Source organism: Gastrolobium bilobum, unplaced genomic scaffold (genome assembly GCF_033153095.1).
Source record: "Gastrolobium bilobum isolate Gb01-03AN ecotype WA unplaced genomic scaffold, APGP_CSIRO_Gbil_v1 utg29142, whole genome shotgun sequence".
In the NCBI taxonomy this organism is placed as follows: Eukaryota; Viridiplantae; Streptophyta; class Magnoliopsida; order Fabales; family Fabaceae; genus Gastrolobium; species Gastrolobium bilobum.
In genome coordinates, this window is record NW_026900030.1 from 62870 (window position 1) to 83117 (window position 20248).

Genomic DNA, 20248 nt, shown 5'->3' on the forward strand with positions numbered 1-20248 from the left:
TCTGTGTTTGCAAAATATTTGCATTTTGGAATTAAAGTATGATAAATTTCTTGAAAATATCTGAGTTGATTTAATTCCAAATTATATGTTTTATTTCAAATATCATAAATGATGTGACGATTATGTATCATTTTAAGGGTTAAATTGGAATTTATTATTTGATATATGTGTTATAGTCGAATAATGTTAAATTGAAAGTTTAAGGTATTAAGGAGCGATCAAGGGGGAGATTACGATGACCCTTTGAGAAATTTGTTTAGAGTTTGAAATTTTACACAAAACGATGGCTTCTTATGCTCCACAATCCAATGGGATTGTTGAGAGGAATGATGTCCTCTTTGAGGAATTTTGTTTAGAGTTTGGTACTATATATCAAACGATTGCTCCTTATGGTGTTGCAATTTAATGTGATTGCGTATAAAGAACCAGACATTAAATAAAATGATGTTGTTGATGTCTGGTTTATGGGGCAAAGTCATTTAATGACAAATTATATAATCAGTAAAGTACCCCACAAGAAAATTAAGAACATTCCCTATGAAATGTGGAAAGGTAGGGAGCATACCTTGAATTATCTTGAAGTGTGGGGGTGTTTGGCTAAGGTTGCGGTTCCTAAACCTAAAAGGTTGAAAATCGGACCTAAAACTGTGGATTGTGTATTCATTGGTTATGCAGGTTTCTGGTTTATAAATCTGATGTTTCAGATATACATGTTAATACGGTTATTGAGTCAAGGGAAGTTACTTTCCTTGAAGACGTATTTCCGTATAAGAAAATATATGAATCAAGTGGTAATAATGATGATCAGGTTGTGATACCTCAGGATGCTACAACTGATACTGATCCTGTAGAGGATGTAGAAGATGAACCTAGACGTAGCAAGAGGCAAAGGACCGCCACATCCTTTGGACCTGATTTTATGACATATCTATTAGAAAATGAGCCTCGGACGTATAAGGAAGCTATAACGTCCCCGGAAAGACCATTCTGGGAAGAAGCTATCAATAGTGAGATAGAATCTATCTTGTCCAACCACACTTGGGAATTGGTAAATCTTCCTCCTGGCAATAAGCCTTTAGGAAGTAAGTGGGTTTTCAAAAGAAAAATGAAAGAGAATGGCACTATTGATAAATATAAAGCAAGGCTTGTGGTAAAAGGTTACAGGCAACGTGAAGGTCTCGATTTTTCGATACTTATTCACCGGTTACAAGGATCACATCTATTAGGATGTTGATCGCGGTAGCTGCATTGAATGGATTACAAATACATCAAATGGATGTTAAGACTGCCTTCTTAAACGGCGACCTGGAAGAAGAGATATATTTAGAACAACCTGAAGGTTTTGTTGTTCCAGGACAAGAACGGAAAGTTTGTCGCTTATTAAAATCCCTTTACGGGTTAAAGCAAGCTCCAAAACAATGGCATGAGAAATTTGACAAAGTTATGTTGTCAAATGAATTTCGAATTAATGAATGTGACAAATGTGTCTATGTTTGAAATACTGAAAAAGGTTTTGCCATTGTCTGTCTTTATGTAGACGACATGTTGATCATGGGTAGTAATAATCAAATGATTAATGCTACTAAACAATTACTTAAAAGTAAGTTTGATATGAAAGATATGGGGATAGCAGACGTTATCCTAGGTATTAAAATCCATAGAACATCTACAGGGTTGGCCTTATCACAGGCTCACTATATAGCTAAGGTTCTTGAGAAATTCAAGAGTTTGAATATAACTCCTGTGAGGAACCTGTAGATTCTAATTTGAGTTTATTAAAGAACACTGGTAAAGCTACAGCACAAAAGCTATATGCTCAAGTGTTGGGAAGCCTTATGTATGTTATGAACTGCACCAGACCTGATATTGCTTATGCAGTAAGTCTGTTAAGTCGCTTTACCAGTAATCCAAATGAGAATCATTGGAAAGCTATGGTAAGAGTTTTGGGATACTTGAAGTATACTCAGAATTATGCTTTGTATTACGAGAAATACCCTGCGGTTATAGAAGGGTATTGTGATGCAAATTGGATCACCGGCTCTAACGACACTAGATCCACAAGTGGATATGTGTTTACCCTTGGTGGAGGTGCTATGTCTTGGAAAATCGTCCAAGCAAACCTGCATTGCAAGGTCAACCATGGAAGCAGAATTTATTGCTTTAGATAAGGCCGGTGAAGAAGCCGAATGGCTTCGTAATTTTATTGAGGATGTTCCTAATTGGCCAAGACCGGTACCATCCGTATGCATACATTGTGATAGCCAAGCAGCTATTGGAAGGGCCAAGAACGTCATGTATAACGGTAAGTCTAGACACATACGTCGAAGACATGATACCGTAAGACAACTATTCTCGAATGGAATCATTTCAATTGACTATGTTAAGTCTAAGGAAAACATAGCGGATCCGTTAACCAAAGGGATTCCTAGAGAGTTGGTTGAAAATTTGTCGAAAGGAATGGGTTGTTTTTTCTTTGTTTTTTCTTTTTCTTTCGTACTGTAAACAATGAAACGGTTTTCATATCTATCTATATATATGAAAGCCAAGTGACTTTATTAAATGCTCGTGCACAGCGGTTTATTGCAACCGAAGAATTCTATGCATATATTATTATATTATGAAGGTTTACGGTTAATAATAACCATTGAATGAGTCTCGGTTATCAATTCCATGCATGGCTGGCAATTTATATATATGTTTATATGGCCTGTTTCAATACCTTTAAGGTCGAAGGAAGTTGCCTTTTTAAAAAAAAAAAAAATGGAAATTCTTGTTCTATTCTTTTATACATGGCATCTGTAACATTTACGGATTTGACAAACTCAACTTCGAAATAGTAAATGCATTTATGGCATTGAATTTATGATTGGAAATTAAATTTCAAACCTTGATTTGGTGTCAACCTCTTGCAGATTGAAAATGTTTCTTTGAAACATTGCATCTTTTGAATTTAAAGGAAAAAAAATGGCAGTTTATTAACTATCTATTTTATAACTTGCTGCTGGAGCATTTTCCTTGTTTTATCTTGGTTTGATACTTCATTATTTAAATTTAAGTTGTGACAGTTATTACGTAGCCTCCATCATGTAATCGGTTATTGGGTTTTCTTACATGATATGAATCCAACAATGTTGGGATATGGACAAACATCATTTATAAAGGTGATAATTATTACACCCAACGTTATGGGTGTCCTGGTGGCAAGTGTGATGTACTATCATCTTTTGAGGAACCAAGGTTAGAAACCTTTTGGCCATTGGAGTGTGATTTTATTTCTTATGTGAATGTAACCACCACGCCACTGTAGGTAGTATACTAAGTTTTTGGCATTTTAGAATATGTCAAGTGAATTAGCATTGCTTGTTGTCATTCAAGTAATCTGAGGACAAATGGATGCGTTTTAATATCTATAATACGTTGATAATGATGCATCGAATGGATATCGTGATGATGATCCATTGGAGAATTAATACATTTATTTCGTGGGAAATCTCTCGATTTCTTTTTTTTTTTTTTTTTTTTTTTGTAAATAAAGAGGGGCTAAGCCCCAGAAACAGAAAGAAATTACAAATCAGAAACTAACAAGCTAGACATATTTCTAGCATCAGCAACTATAAGTTCCATCAACTGAGGAGGAGGATCTTTAAAAATCTTGAAATGGAGATTATTAGTCTGCCCAGCTTTAGCTAACCAATGAGCACATTTGTTGTTTTCTCTCTTGGTATGAACAAGATGAATAGTCCAATCTGCTTTTAACCATAATCTCAATCTGCTAGTGACTTGAGAGTCCCTAGGATCTTCATGCTGCTCCTTTAACATCTGGATGGCTTGGCTAGAATCACATTCTAGCTCTATTCTTTTTAATCCTGTTCCCCAAAGCAGTTCCAAACCTTTCAGTAATCCCCATAATTCTGCATCAAGAGGATTGCAGGAACCTAAATTACAATAGAAGCTTCCCAAAAAGGATCCATTGTGATCTCTTAATATACCACCACAACTAGCTTTTTTCATGCCACTAGAAGAAGCTCCATCACAATTCAACTTAACCCACCCTTGCTTGGGGGCTGTCCAAACGCTATCGTTGGAATCACCACGGCGCTGATAAATTCGGGCTTGCAGAATCTGTTGGACAAACATCCAAATTGAAGCCTGTGATTGCTCATCATGACAGAAATGATCTTCATGGATCTCCAAATTTCTCCACTTCCACAAAAACCAACAAGTAGTAAAGAAAATATCCCTCCAGTCCTTCACTTTATTGGAGGACCACATGTTATCGATATTTAAAGTCAACCAATCCTGCAAATTCGAATTCATAAAGGAATTGGGTATCGAACCTGTAAACCAAGATTGCCAAATTTTCCTAGCATGTCTACAATCACGAAGAACATGAATAATAGTTTCCTCATGATTTGGACAACTGGGACAGACATTTGAACCTCCGCTCCACTTACTGGTTCTGCTGCGCACTGAAAGTTTAGCAAGCAAAGTCATCCACATAAACACTTTCACTCGTTCTGGTCCATTCCACGACCAAACTTTTTTCCATAAGCTAGTGTGAACATCTGCTGGGAAGTTCATAAGATTACAGTAAGCGACCTTAACCAAAGAAGTTGAGTGATGATTATTGATCCAAACTAATCTATCCTCCCCATTCCTTGGAATAAGCCTGAGATGATTTGTTACTGCATCAGCCAAATCTGACTCCAGAAATTGATGAACAACTTCAAGACGGAAACCATCATCCACCATGTAATCTGCAATTGATTTCTGACTCTCCTCCCACGGCACCTGATTGCTCGACACCTGCTGCAAATTTTCCTCCCATCCCAACCAGTTATCAGTCCAAAGCTTTACTTCAGAACCATCTGCTATTTCCCATCTAAGACCAGCAAGGAAATTACTCCAACATTTAGCAAGATCACGCCAAAGTTTAGAGTCATATGATTTTGCCTTTATACCTCTCCTTAAGTCTTGACCTCTACCATACTTGGCTACTAAAATCTTAACCCATAAATCATCTTTCTTAGTTAACACCTTCCACGCCAGTTTATGAATATAAGCTTCATTTTGGAGTCGAAGGTTAATTATTCCCAAACCACCTCTATCTTTGGGTTTATACATTTGATCCCAAGCTACTAAATGAGCCCGCCTTCTGCTATCCTGATCTCCCCAAATGAAAGCCCTTTGTATCTGCTCAATTTCATCACAAAACGTTACTGGTAAAAGACCATTCTGCATATGGAAAGAAGGGATTGCAGCAATGACCGATTTCACCAAAGTAACTCGACCAGCAAAAGAAAGGCAATGGCTTTTCCAACCATCCAGTTTTGAACGTATCCTATCCTTGATAGCTCCATAGTCTGCTTTAATATATCTCCCTTGTTTAACAATAGAGCCTAAATATCTGCCAATACTAGAAGTGCGCTTAAAGCCCATTCTGTTGACAATCCTTGTAGCAACTTGAGTATCAGTATTCGGGGAAAAATAAATCAAAGATTTATTTGCACTAACACTTTGCCCCGACATCTCACAAAAGAGATTAATACAATCCATAATCACCTTAGCTTGCTCCATATCTGCTTCCGCAAAGAGAATGATATCATCTGCAAATAAAAGGTGGGATACACTCGGCCCTCTTCTGCAGACTCTAATAGGCTTCCACGAACCCATAGTCACTTTTTCAGCGATCAAGTGGGAAAGCTTCTCAACACACAACACAAAAATATAAGGAGATATTGGATCCCCTTGACGAATTCCTCTCTGAGGAACTATGCAATCCGAAGCCACACCATTTATCAAGACCCTCGAACGATTAGAAGTTATAGAAGCCATTATAACACCAATCATCCAATCAGGAAACTGAACTTCAATAAGCACTTTATAGATAAAACTCCAACTGAGTTTATCATAAGCTTTTTCAAGGTCCAGTTTGATTGCCATTGTACCTTTCTTTCCTTTTACTCTCCCCATAGAATGAACCAGCTCCTTTGCTACTATAATATTATCCTGAAGCTGACGATTTGGCACGAAGCTAGCTTGGTAAGGAGAAACTAAATTCTCCATTGTAAGCTTAAGCCTATCCACAATGATCTTGCTCATACCCTTATAAATGACATTACACAAAGAAATAGGCCTGAATTGAGAAACATACATTGGCTTAGGAACTTTGGGGATCAAAGTGATCAGAGTACCGTTGACTTCCTCAATGCTGGAAGGGTTTTCTGCATAATACTTGATATCTCTCCAAATCTGTTCACCAATAAATTCCCAGTTCTTTTTGTAGAATGCCGCGGTATAGCCATCCTCCCCTGGAGCTTTCGAATCTTTCATAGAAAAGAAAGCTCGTCTGACTTCATCTTTTGAAATTGGAGCACCTAAGTTAACAGCAGTCTCATCGTCCACCTTTGGCCAAAGAGTCTGGACCCAAGGACGATCATGGTTTTCTTCAGAAAATAGTTTAGAGAAGTAAGCATTTATTACCCGTGCAATGTTGTGATCTTCTCTAATCAAGTTTCCAGCATCATCTTTCAACTCCAAGATCTTGCTCCTTCTACGTCTAACAATTGTTTTCGTATGATAGTACTTTGTATTCCTATCTCCTTGAGCTATCCAAGTAGCACGAGACTTTTCAAACCACAAAAGTTCCTCCTGTTCTAAAACTTGTTCAAGTTCACCCCTTATCTTGCCTTCAATCTTTTCCAAATGGCTTTTATTCTGCTCAGAAATTGCCCTCTGGATACCTTCAAGCCTACCAATCAACCTGTTCTTCTTATGATGGATATTACCAAACACATCTTTATTCCACTGCTTAATAAGAGGAGTGAAATCACGAAGACTATCAACTGTTCTTTGATCCTGACGCCAGTTTTCCTTGATGAAATTGTTAAAAAATTGATGATCCAACCAAAAAGAATGAAAACGGAAAGGGCGTTCCACCCCATCAACTTTGCTTGGCTCTAAGGTAATAAGGATAGGATTATGGTCACTGTTAATACGAGGAAGCACTCGAACCTGGCCTTCATGAAACATCAACCTCCATTCAGCATTGCTACAAGCTCGATCTAAACGTTTAAAGACTCTATCTAAATGAAGAAATCTTGGTCCTCGCCATGTAAATTTAGAACCTATTCCTTCAAGATCAATCATCTTTATATCAGTTAGAAGAGAAGCAAATTTATTACATCTGCTAGTATCAACTGGAGCACCACCACGTTTCTCACCTGGAAAGGCAATTTCATTAAAATCACCTGCAATTAACCAAGGAACCGAGATATCTTCTGATAACTGAAGTAAATCATCCCAAAGTCTCTTCCGAATTTCTTCTCTAGGACTTGCATAGATAACAGTATAAAGAAAAGCTTGATGATCTGCCAATGTAACACGAACATGAATAAATTGATGGGTCTGTTTTAATGCTTGAACCTGACACCTATCATTATTCCATAGTAACCAAAGACCTCCCGTAAATCCATGAGCATCCTCCACTATTGAATTATTAAAACCCAACTTTTTTATTATCTGTTTTGCTTTTGAACCACTTACTCGAGGTTCAAGAATAGCTGCCACCTCAATCTTATGCCTTCGAACCATCATTTGAAACGTTGATTTGAAGCACTTTTTAGCCGCCCCGCGGCAATTCCATGTAACTAAAGACATTAATCAATGGTAATTTGGCAGGATTGTGGGTCCACTGCCATCCCATTGTCATTGCACTGAGTTTCAGATTCTGAAATCATCTCCACCTCAATATTGAGCTTATGGTTTATTGGGATATGCTTTCCTTTATCTCTACTTGGATCAGGCGCTTTTGGTTGGGACAAGCCATGATCTAAGCCGTTGATATTTTGACCATCCTTATCCACCTCCATTTGATAACAATCTTTGTTATAATCAGCAACAGTACTCCTAGCCACCATGGAATCTCCACCGCTTTTACCTCCAATGTCCTTACTATTATGAATCGCAACTTGCCTCCTCAAGTTCGTTGTATTATTGTTTGAGGTACCTCTGTCAACTATCTTCCCATTTATTTGATTTTCTTTTTCATGACCTGTCGTAATCCCACTTAACGTAAATCGGTTGGGGTGTTCCTGTAATTCAACATTAGGACGGCTTCTAGGGTTTCTGTGTTTGGACCCTTGAGATGTACTAATATCAATATTAACAGGAGAGCCCACCATATTGACGTCATTTATAACAGCATCCGGATTAGTCGTTGGGATATCATGAGTAATATCATCTTCATTAGAGCCCATTAAAGCAGCGTAACGGGAATTTGATTGATTATCAATCATAACCGGCTGATTTGATTGCGGTTGATTACTCCCTTGATTACTCCATTGATTATTCCCTTGATTACTCCCTTGATTACTCCCTTGATTATTCCCTTGATTACTCCCTTGATTACTCTCTTGATTACGCCTTGATTCCCTTCGAACCGGTTCCTGCTTCCTGTTGTCCGCCATTGGAGTTTGAATTTTTGATCGACGTTGACGTTGCACCACCATCCAAGGACCTAATCCATTTTTCTGAAACTCAGCCTCATCTTTTTTCCCGTCTTGATTTTGCTGATTATCCTTTCCTTCTACTGGTATCTCAGGACAACAATCTTTACTATGTCCATAGCGCCCACAATGGAAACAAATAAGGCCTAAACCTTCATATTCTATCTGTTTAGTTGCTCCGTCCAACACATATTCACCCTTCAAAGGCTGAGCAAGATCCAGTTCCACGCAAATTCGAGCAAACTGTCCTCTTACATGCTCATTAGTTGTCTTATCGATCTTCAACATTTTACCTAGCCAGTTACCAATACGGCGGAAAAAGGCTTCATCATAATACTCCAGTGGGATATCCGGTAATCGCACCCAAGCTGCAATCTTCATCACACTTGCAGCATTTGGTCTAAAAGCTGGCTCCCAACGTCGGAGTGATAAATAATGGCCTAAAATAATCCAAGGACCACCATTTAGAGCAAAAAGAAGATCATCTTTGTTGCTAAATTGCACCACATAGAATCCATTACCTACATCTGTAACGTTAATCTTTCCAGCTCTAGCCCATAGTATTTCAATCTTCTTTTTCATGAAAGCCACTCCTGTATTCCTTCCAAGTAGTTTTACAATGAGAGCTTTTTTCCAAACCTTCAGCATTCTTGTTCTTGCTTTTTTAGTACAACCAAAATGAGTTCTACCATCTTCCTCTGTCCACATTTTAATCCTTAGTGGTGTTTGATTAGTCCATAAGAGTTTGCTCAACTGATAAAATCTAGTGTCAACGCAAAAATTGTGTGTTTGATGGCTGCCTGATGATCGTTCATGGATAATTTATCCACATTATCCACAGAAGTAAAAAAGTTTGATAAAAAGTAAATACGTTTTACAATAATAATGAATCAAAATTGATTCGTTTTCATGACTGGGATTCAGGAGGTGAATTTGATAAGAAGATTATGCTTGGATATTTTTAACTTATATTTCTATTTCTTAAATCATTTATTTAATCAATATATAAATAAAGTCTATCGCTTCAAGTTTCAAGTTGTATGTCACCAGTTATCATTTTAATCATTTTTCTCTTCCAAAAATAAGTTTATATGGTAAGCTTCTTCTCTTATTATTTTTCAACATTCAACTTCTAAATATTAATTAATTATCAATTAATAATATTCGACCAATAACTATTAATTAACGTTAATTCAAATTATCACAGTTAATTGATATTCTAACATAAATTGAGAATAACTTGTCAGTATTAATTAATTAACGTTATTGCAAGATTAAAAATATAATAAAAGTGCAACGTAATGCAACTATTATCAATGTAATAGAATGCCATTACGAATAATCTAAGCACGCACTAAATTTGTTATATTATATTAATTCTTTAAAAAATAAAAGTCCCTAAGATTTAAAAAAAATCATAATCATTCGTAAATTTTTTAAAAAAAAAGTTAACTCTAGACATAAAAATTAGTAAAATTATAATATGTAAAATGCACGTGGAATCTGATTTTATATATTAATTTGTGTGTGATATAATATGAAACAAAAATTTAGAAATAATTTTTATTATTAATATTAAACTATTTTTATTTACTATTTAGGTTAGCTCTTATGTACAAGATCTCTGTTTCCCTTTTCGTGCCATTTTCTAGAGAAAAAAAATTGAATCTCAGCAACCAATACCCCTCACTCTATTTATTTTTTTAATTCCAATGACAATATAATTTTTTATTTCATTCGTAATCTCAATTCAACGATTTATGAGAAATTTATTTCACAAACAGGTTGCGTAATTTATTGGCATTATATGCAATTATTTTGTTTGTTTCCTAGTGAAATTTAAAACCTAGCCTCGAATTAGACGCCATTAATTGTATACAAGACAAATCGGATCGAAGCCTTGTTTGAACTTATATAATGAACTTATATAATGCTAATTGCTAAGAGGCTATAAGGAATACAAATTGGAATGTCTTATATAATACCCATTTCACATGTACACTATATACTAGAAGTGTTTGCAAAATATTCCCCGAATTTTAGAATTCAATATTATCAATCACTCTTTGACTTTATACATCTTATATTTTGAGAGTGGAAAAAAAAAATGCCAAGAAATGTGGGAAGTGGGGCTTCTTCACGAATCACGGACTAATGGTTCACTGATTGAAATATAAAGACACATATAGTTGTAAGGCAGAAAGAGTAATGTCAAAACAGCCTGTCCATTAAGGGGATAAAGAAAAATGATTATTGAGATGATTAGTTCCAAGAAGAAGAAACCAAATAGCTGAATCAAGTTGGTCTTATTATGTCTCTTCAATGTGCATTCATGCATGTTCTATTTCTTGGAGTTTTGTGCAATAGGACTATGGCATTGGTATGTTATAGGAATAACGCCAAATACAAGCATCTATAGACATCTTTCGCCCATGCCCATCTTCCTTTTCAAATCAAATACCTCTATTATTTTATTTTTTGACGTGAATCTCCCAGTAATTGGTATACATATGGTAAGCTATATATATATCTGAAGTTTTTTGTTTTTGTTTTGAAGCTTGCTCAAAAGAAGGAACCTCTGATCAGCAGACTAATAACTTTCATTCCATGTTAGTAGGCTCCAAAAATACTTTAAAAAATGGGGAGATTAAAAAGTACATCTTTTTTTTTTTTTAAACTAAATTCCATTTGAATGCAATTAGACCAATTATGTATTGTCATATAATTTACAAGGAACTTGCTTTTTCTATCTAGTTCAAATTATTATACACACACACATACATCACACTCCTAGTAGACTGTACAGATGGTAATTACCAGAATATGGTGCATTGTGTTTATGAGTGTCAGTGTGTGGCCAAGAATAAGTAAGGCCGGTTTTCAATGGTCAAAGCTCATATAATTTTGTATAATTCTGTGTCAAGCTTCAGATATAAATATAATACACACATTTGTCATATTTTGCGGATGACAATAAAAAATGAAACATCTGAGGCCTTTTGAATTTTTGTGTTATAAAAAAGAATTTTTTTTTGGAAAAGGAACATTTCATTCAGTTTAAATTTAAGCCAACTTGGACTTTATATATAAGTATGTAAACACACATAATGCTGTAAGGTCTTCCAATATTGGAATAAGTGGATTTGATTATAAAAGAACCCTGATTTGGACAATGCCAAAAGATTTCAAATGTTGAAGGTCCAATACGACCTATTGGTGAAATCCATTAAAAGACAATTGCCAAGAAATCCATGTCCAAAATACATTCAACACTTTAACTGGAACAAAATTCCATGTCAGACAAAATCCAAACTGCTCTAACAGTTTATTCGTTACTTCATATCCACTTTCAAACATCTTTTCAGCAGCTATTAAACAAAAGTGAATTCATGAAACCAATAACATCTAGATTTTTATTCACCACTCGTGGGGCACAAGCTTATGAAACAAGCATGTCCACATTCTGGAGAGTACTGAATCCATAATGACTATAGCTAGCTAGTACATCACAGCTACTTGGTTTGCTTCTGTGAAAGTAAAACTTAGACTGCGTATCAGAGTAGAGGAAGCTACCAGGTATCCTTACCAAATAGGACTCAATCTTTTATCTAAATTTCTTAGTAATCATGCTGAATAAATTATCGAAAATTATTCTCTTATTTTACATAAAATAGTTATCTCATGCTCTTCGCATATAAAAAATTATGTCACCACTTTTTTTCTTCTTCCTTTTTTAATGGATGATGGGTCACGTCACTTCATGTGTCTATTGTAAAAAATACTTATCTCCAAGTTTTCATTTGTCTATGATAGGAGATACCACATCACATCAAACTATATTTTTTGAGAAAAGTGATTGTCCTTTTAAATGACACAACTTATGTCATTTTACTCTCACAAAGAGGTGGGACCCACACCTTTATTTTTTTTGGTTCACTCTCTCTCTCCCTCTTTATCTATCTCTTTCTCTAACTTAAAATAACACAAACATCCTTTAAAATTACACACATTTTTCCCATATTTTTTAGATGGTTTGTTCTAAGAATTCTGGTCATACAACATGGGACAAATGGGTTGCTTTCCGTGTCTCTTTCCCCACACATTGCAAATGCAATATAATCTACCTACTATTATATTACCTGATAATTGTCCTTCTCTGCATGACCATGCAGCATTTAATATATAAATATAATTGATAACCCATGCACAATGGTTTCAAGATTACAAATATTTTGATCAATAATATACACAATTGACTGATACATTCCCTAGGTTCCTCCGTATAGGCATTATACATTTTCATCTCATGGACAAAGATCCCAATTTCGAAATCCAACTCCCTCCTGGTTTTAGATTCTACCCTTCTGACGAGGAGCTCATTGTTCACTATCTGAGAAACAAAGTGAATTCATGTCCCCTTCCTGCTTCATTCATTGCAGAAATAGATCTTTACAAATATAATCCATGGGAGCTTCCAAGTTTGTGTTAACAATTAATACTTCTTTTTTTATTTCTAGTTTTTGTTTCAATGTTTTCTTGAAGGAAAGTGACAAAAGAAATTCTAACTTTTCATTTTTAATAGGCAAAGCTTTGTTTGGAGAAAATGAGTGGTATTTCTTTACCCCTCGGGATAGAAAGTATCCCAATGGAGTTAGGCCTAATAGAGCAGCTGGTTCAGGTTATTGGAAGACCACAGGGACTGAAAAACCAATTCTTACTTCTTGTGGAGATAAGAATATTGGACTTAAGAAGGCCCTTGTTTTCTACAAGGGACATCCCCCAAAAGGATATAAAACTGATTGGATCATGCATGAGTATAAGTTGCACGATTCAGTTATCTTGAATTCCAAGCTAAAAGGGTCTATGAGAGTATGTCAATTACATGAGTTCAATTTTTTTTTATCATCTCACAACTTTGGGTTTAGTGTTTCTCTGGTCACGTAGATAAATTTATCTTCTGTAACTTCAAAATAACATCGTTTTAAGGTCGCAGGAGATATGGAGATACCTGAAAAAGAGAAACACTTTTCCCTAAACTTTAAACCAATAATGATACAAGTTTTGACAAAGTTTATCTATTAATTTATTTTTTCTCTTGTTGTGGTATAGTTGGATGAGTGTGTGCTATGTCGAGTTCAACTAAAAACCAGCAGCCCAAGAAGCACATGGGAAGATTCAAATGAACCTAGTTATGATCCAACAAGCTATTTTCAACAAATGAATGGAAACTCTAATCCTGAACTAGTAAAAAACTACGTGGGCAATGATCTTCCAATGTTACCCTATATTCTGGCTTCTAAGTATACTCTGCCAAATTCTATTGGTACAGCCTCAAGAACAGGCTTTCATACAGAAGCATATACTTCACCCCATGAAGATGACTTAACTGGAGCACAGTTCTTAGCATCTGTTTCGGAGAGCTTGCTTAATCCACTGAAGAGAAAAGCTGTTGAAGAAAATCAGTTGGACTTTTATGCTCCACAGAATAAAAAGATAAGCGAAGTTGATGATGAGAAGCAAAGACTTGAGACAGATGTAAGCAAAGGCTACAATTACCACAACTTTGATCAGTGGACTTCTGCTATACAACCTCAAGAGCTTAATAACTTAGCCTTTACAGGATGTATATATGATTAGTTTATGTAAATGTACATCAATACATGCATGTGCATATATAATAGTGGAATCTGAGGGCTATCTATATATAGATAAAATAAACACAGACTAGAGAAAGAGAAGCTTGTTATACAATTCTTCATTATTGGATATTATTTTCAGCTGTGTGACATTTGAAAGATAGCTTGCCTCATATATGAAGCAACTGAGTTGTCGATTGTAATATACGTTCAAAAATAATTTAAGAATGAAATTTGAAGTACTAGTTACTTGCAAAATTTATTTTCATGGCGATAAATGCTAAAACGAAAGAATATTGTTTATACGAGAGCTACACGACTTTATGTGTCACAGCTATTTTTGCAATTGTATTTTACCCATTCGGCCATTCCCCCGTGTTGAATAAATCTTAGGTACATCTGTTGCACAAAGATTTATTCCCTCATGTTTGGTTACCCATCAACCTGATTGGTTATTTGCCATTTGGAAAATTTTCGCACCAAATAGCGTCCCTCTACATGATACTAATAAAAATGTTGCTTTTAGCTATTGAAAATCCATTGCGCTAAATATTTTGTCTATTATAAAATGACTGGCGTTTGGATAAATAAATATGATTAAAGATCTTTGGATTTGTGTCATTATATTTATTTAATTTAAATAAATTGGCAACATAAACATAATCTTCAGGAATATGATTTAAAACTACACCTGCATATTCTTATTTAAATTCCCAATTGAAGAATATAATAATTGAATTGGAGATTTGCCTCAATAAACATATACATGACATGTTGTTTATTACTTTCTATATGACATGTATGATTTGAGAACATTATCCTTGTAGGGGGAAACACAGATCAAAACAATGTCTTGGAATTGGAACTTGCTCGAGTCCCTGCCCATGCGTTGTTGAAAAATTAATAACTAAAATGCACATAACAATGACACGCATTAGGAAATCTATTTTAATTGGACAAGCTAGGAACCATTTTCTGCACAATGGCTAGTAACATTTTTATCAGCAGATTGGCATATCATTCAAATAGCTTCTAAATATTTTTGGTCCATGTTATTTAAATAGCCTTAGAGTTTTATTAATCTCATGTTAAGGAAGATAATTATCTCATGTCATAGAGACAAACTAGTGGCTTCACTATCTGGAAAAAAAAAAAAATGACACAATTATCAAAGAGTGTGTAGGAGAGAAAACTTGTCTCATGTAACATGAGAATAGTTTTTCCCATAACTTTTTTTTTTTTTGTAAGTTACGGGAAATAAAACACACAACCACACACTCACACACACCCTATTACACACACCCACACCACTTTTTCCCATAGCTTTAAAGCAGAGACCAAGCACTCTCTTCGATTTGGGCTACATGCCAAACTTTGGAGTTTCTTAAGAAAAGAGAAGTATTATTAACTGATGTTGCTTCTTTTTTCTTTTTTTCTGGAAAATGAAAAAATTGCATATCCTATACCTTTTGTGTGAAAGTAATTCCTGTCCAAACACTAACTTACCCTTAAACGCAAGACGTTTTCACTTAATTTTATATCTCTAAATTGCTGGTAAACACCACCCACCACCTACATTGCCTTCTGGTACCAGAAGTGGTGCTATAGGTGTAGAGGGTTAATCATAGCGTGGCTTTAGCCACAAGGTGATTAACCAAAAGAATGAAAATTCCCTTATGGTACCACAAACAACATATTCTTGTTGCCGGTCATTCAAATAAAAACATGATGTTACATGTAATCACACCATTATTAATGGTATGAAGGATTTCGTCACAGATCACAAGATTCTAAAAACTAATTATCAAAGTCTGCAGGCCAAGAAAAAAAAAAATTATTTGAATCCAATTTTATTTCATTTATTAAGCGGATCTTCACACTTCTTTTTTCATGTTTGTAGGTAGCTAACTTCAACTTAAATTTCACACCAATTAAAGCAACCATCTTAAATCATCAGTGTAATATACACCTAAACAAGTATATAAAACAAGGGACAGTTTATAAACGACAACCGTAAATCTCTCGAGTAGTGGGAAATTTTTACAGTGATAAAAATAAAATACAAAAAGATCAGACAGGATATTCTCGAAATACAAGAAATACAGGCAAACCATACGAACACATCCATAGCCTTGTGAATCATATCATTTCTTTAGTACACTGCAAAATGAGCACATCATGTCAGAAAGGTATCTCAAGAAGCAAACAAAGCATGGAAGAGAAGTAAACACCACCCTAAGACACATGCTATGCGATGCCATCAGAATAGTTACAAGCAGCTACTACGCCTGTGTTTGGAATAAAGTTGGCACCCTTAGAAGCCCGTTCAATATATGCAAATGTGCATTGTTCATTGTGCCAACATGGTTGGTAAAATTGTGAAGAATCAATTTTGTATCTCAGACCATGGTTTTGACAAAGCAGTGGAAAAGACGAAAATATTTCTGGTACTCCTAATACTGAAGACTCAATAGATCACTTACCAAAGTTAGAAAAAAGTAATCCAGTTTCCTACACCTTTTCTATCCATCACTTTATGATTAATGCCATATGACTTTATTTTATTTTACTTTCCTTAAAGAAGTACCTACTACATGTGCTCGGAAAAACCAAGTTGCATGAGTATTGACAAAAATATTCCAATAACTAATTACACATCGAAAAGTGAATTTTATTAACATATGCAATCAACATTACTTCTATAGTTCTATTAGAACCACTTCAAACCCACTTTTAACCAAAATCAATTTTACAAAATCAAGATCATCCAAAATCAAGTTTATAAATGTTCACGCAAACAAACACTACCTCGAAAATTTGAAGAATTCAGATATTAATGCCTCAAATAGTTAAGAATTTTCAAATTTAAGTACCGACATGACATTTTATTTCAACACAATTGCATTAGAAAATTGACTTATGCTGTAGTTTTTTGTTTATATTTCAATGAAAGCATAATAGGGAAGAGAAACTGAAATTACAAGCACAATCCCCAATCCTAAGAAATCATTACAATCCCAATCATTACATAACTACCATCTCTAGAGATGTTTTAAACGTTTGTTTATATATGATGGTACCATATCAAATTTCCCAGAAATTAATTTGGCTACAATAGTTTGCAAATAACCATTGCAGGTAAACGTTCTAGTTTTACTCGATAACTGTATTCTCCTCTAATTTCAAATGAATGCCATAATCACTTCAACTAAATGTCCCCTAATTACAACAGAGTTCAGTAGTACAGTGTTAGGGAAGGATATTATGATTCTTGTAAAGAGGCAATAAAGGATATGCTAATATGGATTGCGAAGAAAATAGATGATGGAATTATATGTCAGAAAGTAAGCAAAGGTATATGAGACACAGGCTAGAGAGGGAACAAAATAAGATTAAGCTCTGCAGTAAAAGCTACAATACCATATCAGGAATGTGAGACGAATGCTTTTACTAACAAACAATATGCCCAACTTCAAACTTAAGATGCAGCTTAAGGTTACCATATGAAATTTAAGTTTTAAATCTTCAATCAGAGGGACAATTAAAAATGCACCTCACATTTACCACACATGCCTGTATTAGTAGATACACCAAATTTTCAGTATTCAAATCAACATGCAAATTCAGTAGTACTGAAATACTTTGGGCGTACAATTCATGAGGGGAAAAAAAAGTGCTGAGTGTTTTCAAGTTCATGAAAAGAGATAGGAACCTTACTTGTATAAGTAGGCAGCAATTCCCAGAATTATAATCAACAAAACAATATCGATACAGAAGTTTCGACTGGATCGAAGCTGGATGAAAACCAAAACTCACATAAGATAAAGCAAGAAATCTTTCACAAGAAAGAACTGGAAATTGTTGGAAATCCAAGACTGAAAGAGTTGTAGTTAGATAACCTGGTTCACTGTGTCTTTAAGTCTAACATTGGTATTCTTAAGGTCAGAGGATGCCTTATCCACCTGTGAAGATGACAAACAATTGTGTCATTAATTTCAACTTTGTAATTCAAGTTCCAAAAGCCTATATTTCAAACTTTTCAGTCTTTGTTTGGTATACAAGCAGACATTGATAATTCTCACCTTAGTGTCAATCTCATCCATCAGCGGAACTTGTCTATCCAGTTCCTGTATTTTAGCACATTAATATCAAACTTAAAAAGTATTATTACAACACAAACGCAGAAGGGAAGATAAAAACAATAAGGCAACTGACCTCATTCATATCATGCGCCATGTCTTTCAATGTATCCAATCCTTCTGCAATCATATCCAAACCTTGATCCTAAAATGTTACATATAATTAGATTTGAAAGTTGAAACCATTGCTAGAGTGACATTCAATAATCAACATATGTATCAGGTAAAGGACAACAACAAACCCTCTCTCTCTCTCTCTTGCCTGGTTACAACTGATAAAAATAACTTGCCTGTTTTATTCTACGCATTTCATATTCCTGCCTGAATTGACTTGATTCTTTAGTTTGTTGGAAGTATTCATCATCAAATCGTCCATCTGTAATTGAGATGATTCATACAAATAAACAGAGACAGTCGATTAAAAAGTCTCCAACAGATGAAATACTATAATCGCATCAGCCTGAAACATGTATAACTTCAACCACCTGAATCGAATTTAATTTCAGCACGTGAGGCAGAAGCTGCCCAGCCCCCAGTTTGTTTTGGCGCAGCAGGAGTCCCATCTGGTATAGCTTGGATTCTCTCCGGCAATGCAAGAACCAAATCATTACGGGCAGCAAATTCTTGTGACGAAAGCCCCTTCACCTGTGGATATATTATATCAGGCACCACCAAATGTACTATCACTAATTTTGAAACTTCGGATGCTATTAAGTTACCAAGGTGCAAAACAAATAAACAACCAATAACGCTATGGAGAAAATACGCACATCAAACGGAATAACACAATAGTAGATTGAAATAATCAGTACTACAGACAGAAACAACAAGTCTAACCCTCTAAAGATGAATAGTTGCACTAGTAAAAGCAGAAATGAGAAGTTGGATGCATTTCTCATTGTTCAAATTTTATAAAAGAACTCTTCAATTAGATCATAGAAACTACCTTAGCTGCTAACAAGTTATTAGTTAGATTAGTTTGGCAAATCAAGTTGTTCTTCATTACAGTTGAAAAGCTCCAGCACAACATTGTTGAGAATTCACAATTAAAAAACAACCTTTTTTACAGCCAACCTCTGCAACTTGGGAACCTCCTCAAGCAACCGAGCCTTGGTACGACGAATTTCTGCATTGATCGCTACAGCAGATGCCTTACCTTTCTCCTTGGAAGCGGTTTCAGCTTTCTATACAAAAATTGAAAAAATAAATAAGTGAATTATACTCCAGATAGCATTAGAAAACTTGAAGAAAACTCAGATTCCAAGTAACTTAATGAATAATATTTCACCAACTAGGGCACAAAATGGTTCATTACTCCCAAATCTCTACGTTATTTTGTGACATTACCTGAAGCAATGCCTCGATGTCGGCGTTGACGACGGCGTAGAGTCTGACGAAGGCATCGTCGCCGGAGATATTGGAATCGTTGAGCTTTTCGACGTCGTATTTGTCGTACTTCTTGCAAATGGAGTCAACTCTGGTCAGAATGTCAATGACGCTCATATTGTTGTTATTTTGGAAACAAAATAGAATCTTTATCTTACAAGTAGGATTGTCAACAAGAAACGATCAATGGGTATGGAAGACTTCGATCTGCTTGTTTCAATTGCCACAGAATTGAGAAGGGATTTCAAAGGAGAGAGAGAGAGAGAGAGTATAGACAGCTGTAACAAGTAGCAGCTATGAACATGAAGTCATGAAGAAGTTTTTTAAAAGAAATAATAAATATCTTTTGGATTTGGTAAATATTCGAAAACCTTATTATTAAGGAAAGGATATTGTAAACAATCAAGTTGTGCTACTATTAATGTTACTATTAATCAATTTTACCGTTAGATTAATTATGTTAATCAACGGTTATATTTATTTTAATCTTTGTATGGTCATGATTTCCCAAATTTAATACTTTATATTTATTTCGACATTTGTATGAGTATGATTTTCTATAATTAATATTTATCTTTTT

The 20248-nt window shown here is 35.0% G+C and overlaps 2 protein-coding genes across 2 annotated transcripts; one reads left to right on the forward strand and one right to left on the reverse strand.

Moving 5' to 3' along the window:
• The first annotated feature begins 12813 nt into the window (after positions 1-12813).
• On the forward strand, positions 12814-14144 carry LOC133294931 (NAC domain-containing protein 2-like). The gene is made up of 3 exons (XM_061493692.1): positions 12814-12985; positions 13090-13376; positions 13617-14144. Exons 1-3 carry the CDS (start codon positions 12814-12816, stop codon positions 14142-14144), a joined length of 987 nt encoding a protein of 328 aa, XP_061349676.1.
• A 1914-nt stretch (positions 14145-16058) lies between these two features.
• On the reverse strand, positions 16059-19950 carry LOC133294933 (syntaxin-71-like). Its single transcript, XM_061493694.1, has 9 exons — positions 19630-19950; positions 19341-19466; positions 18768-18927; positions 18573-18658; positions 18359-18427; positions 18226-18270; positions 18043-18105; positions 17861-17937; positions 16059-16303 (listed from the first exon to the last, which is right to left on the reverse strand). The coding sequence occupies exons 1-9, from the start codon at positions 19783-19785 to the stop codon at positions 16288-16290; spliced, it is 798 nt and encodes a 265-aa protein (XP_061349678.1). The 5' UTR covers positions 19786-19950; the 3' UTR covers positions 16059-16287.
• Positions 19951-20248: the final 298 nt, after the last annotated feature.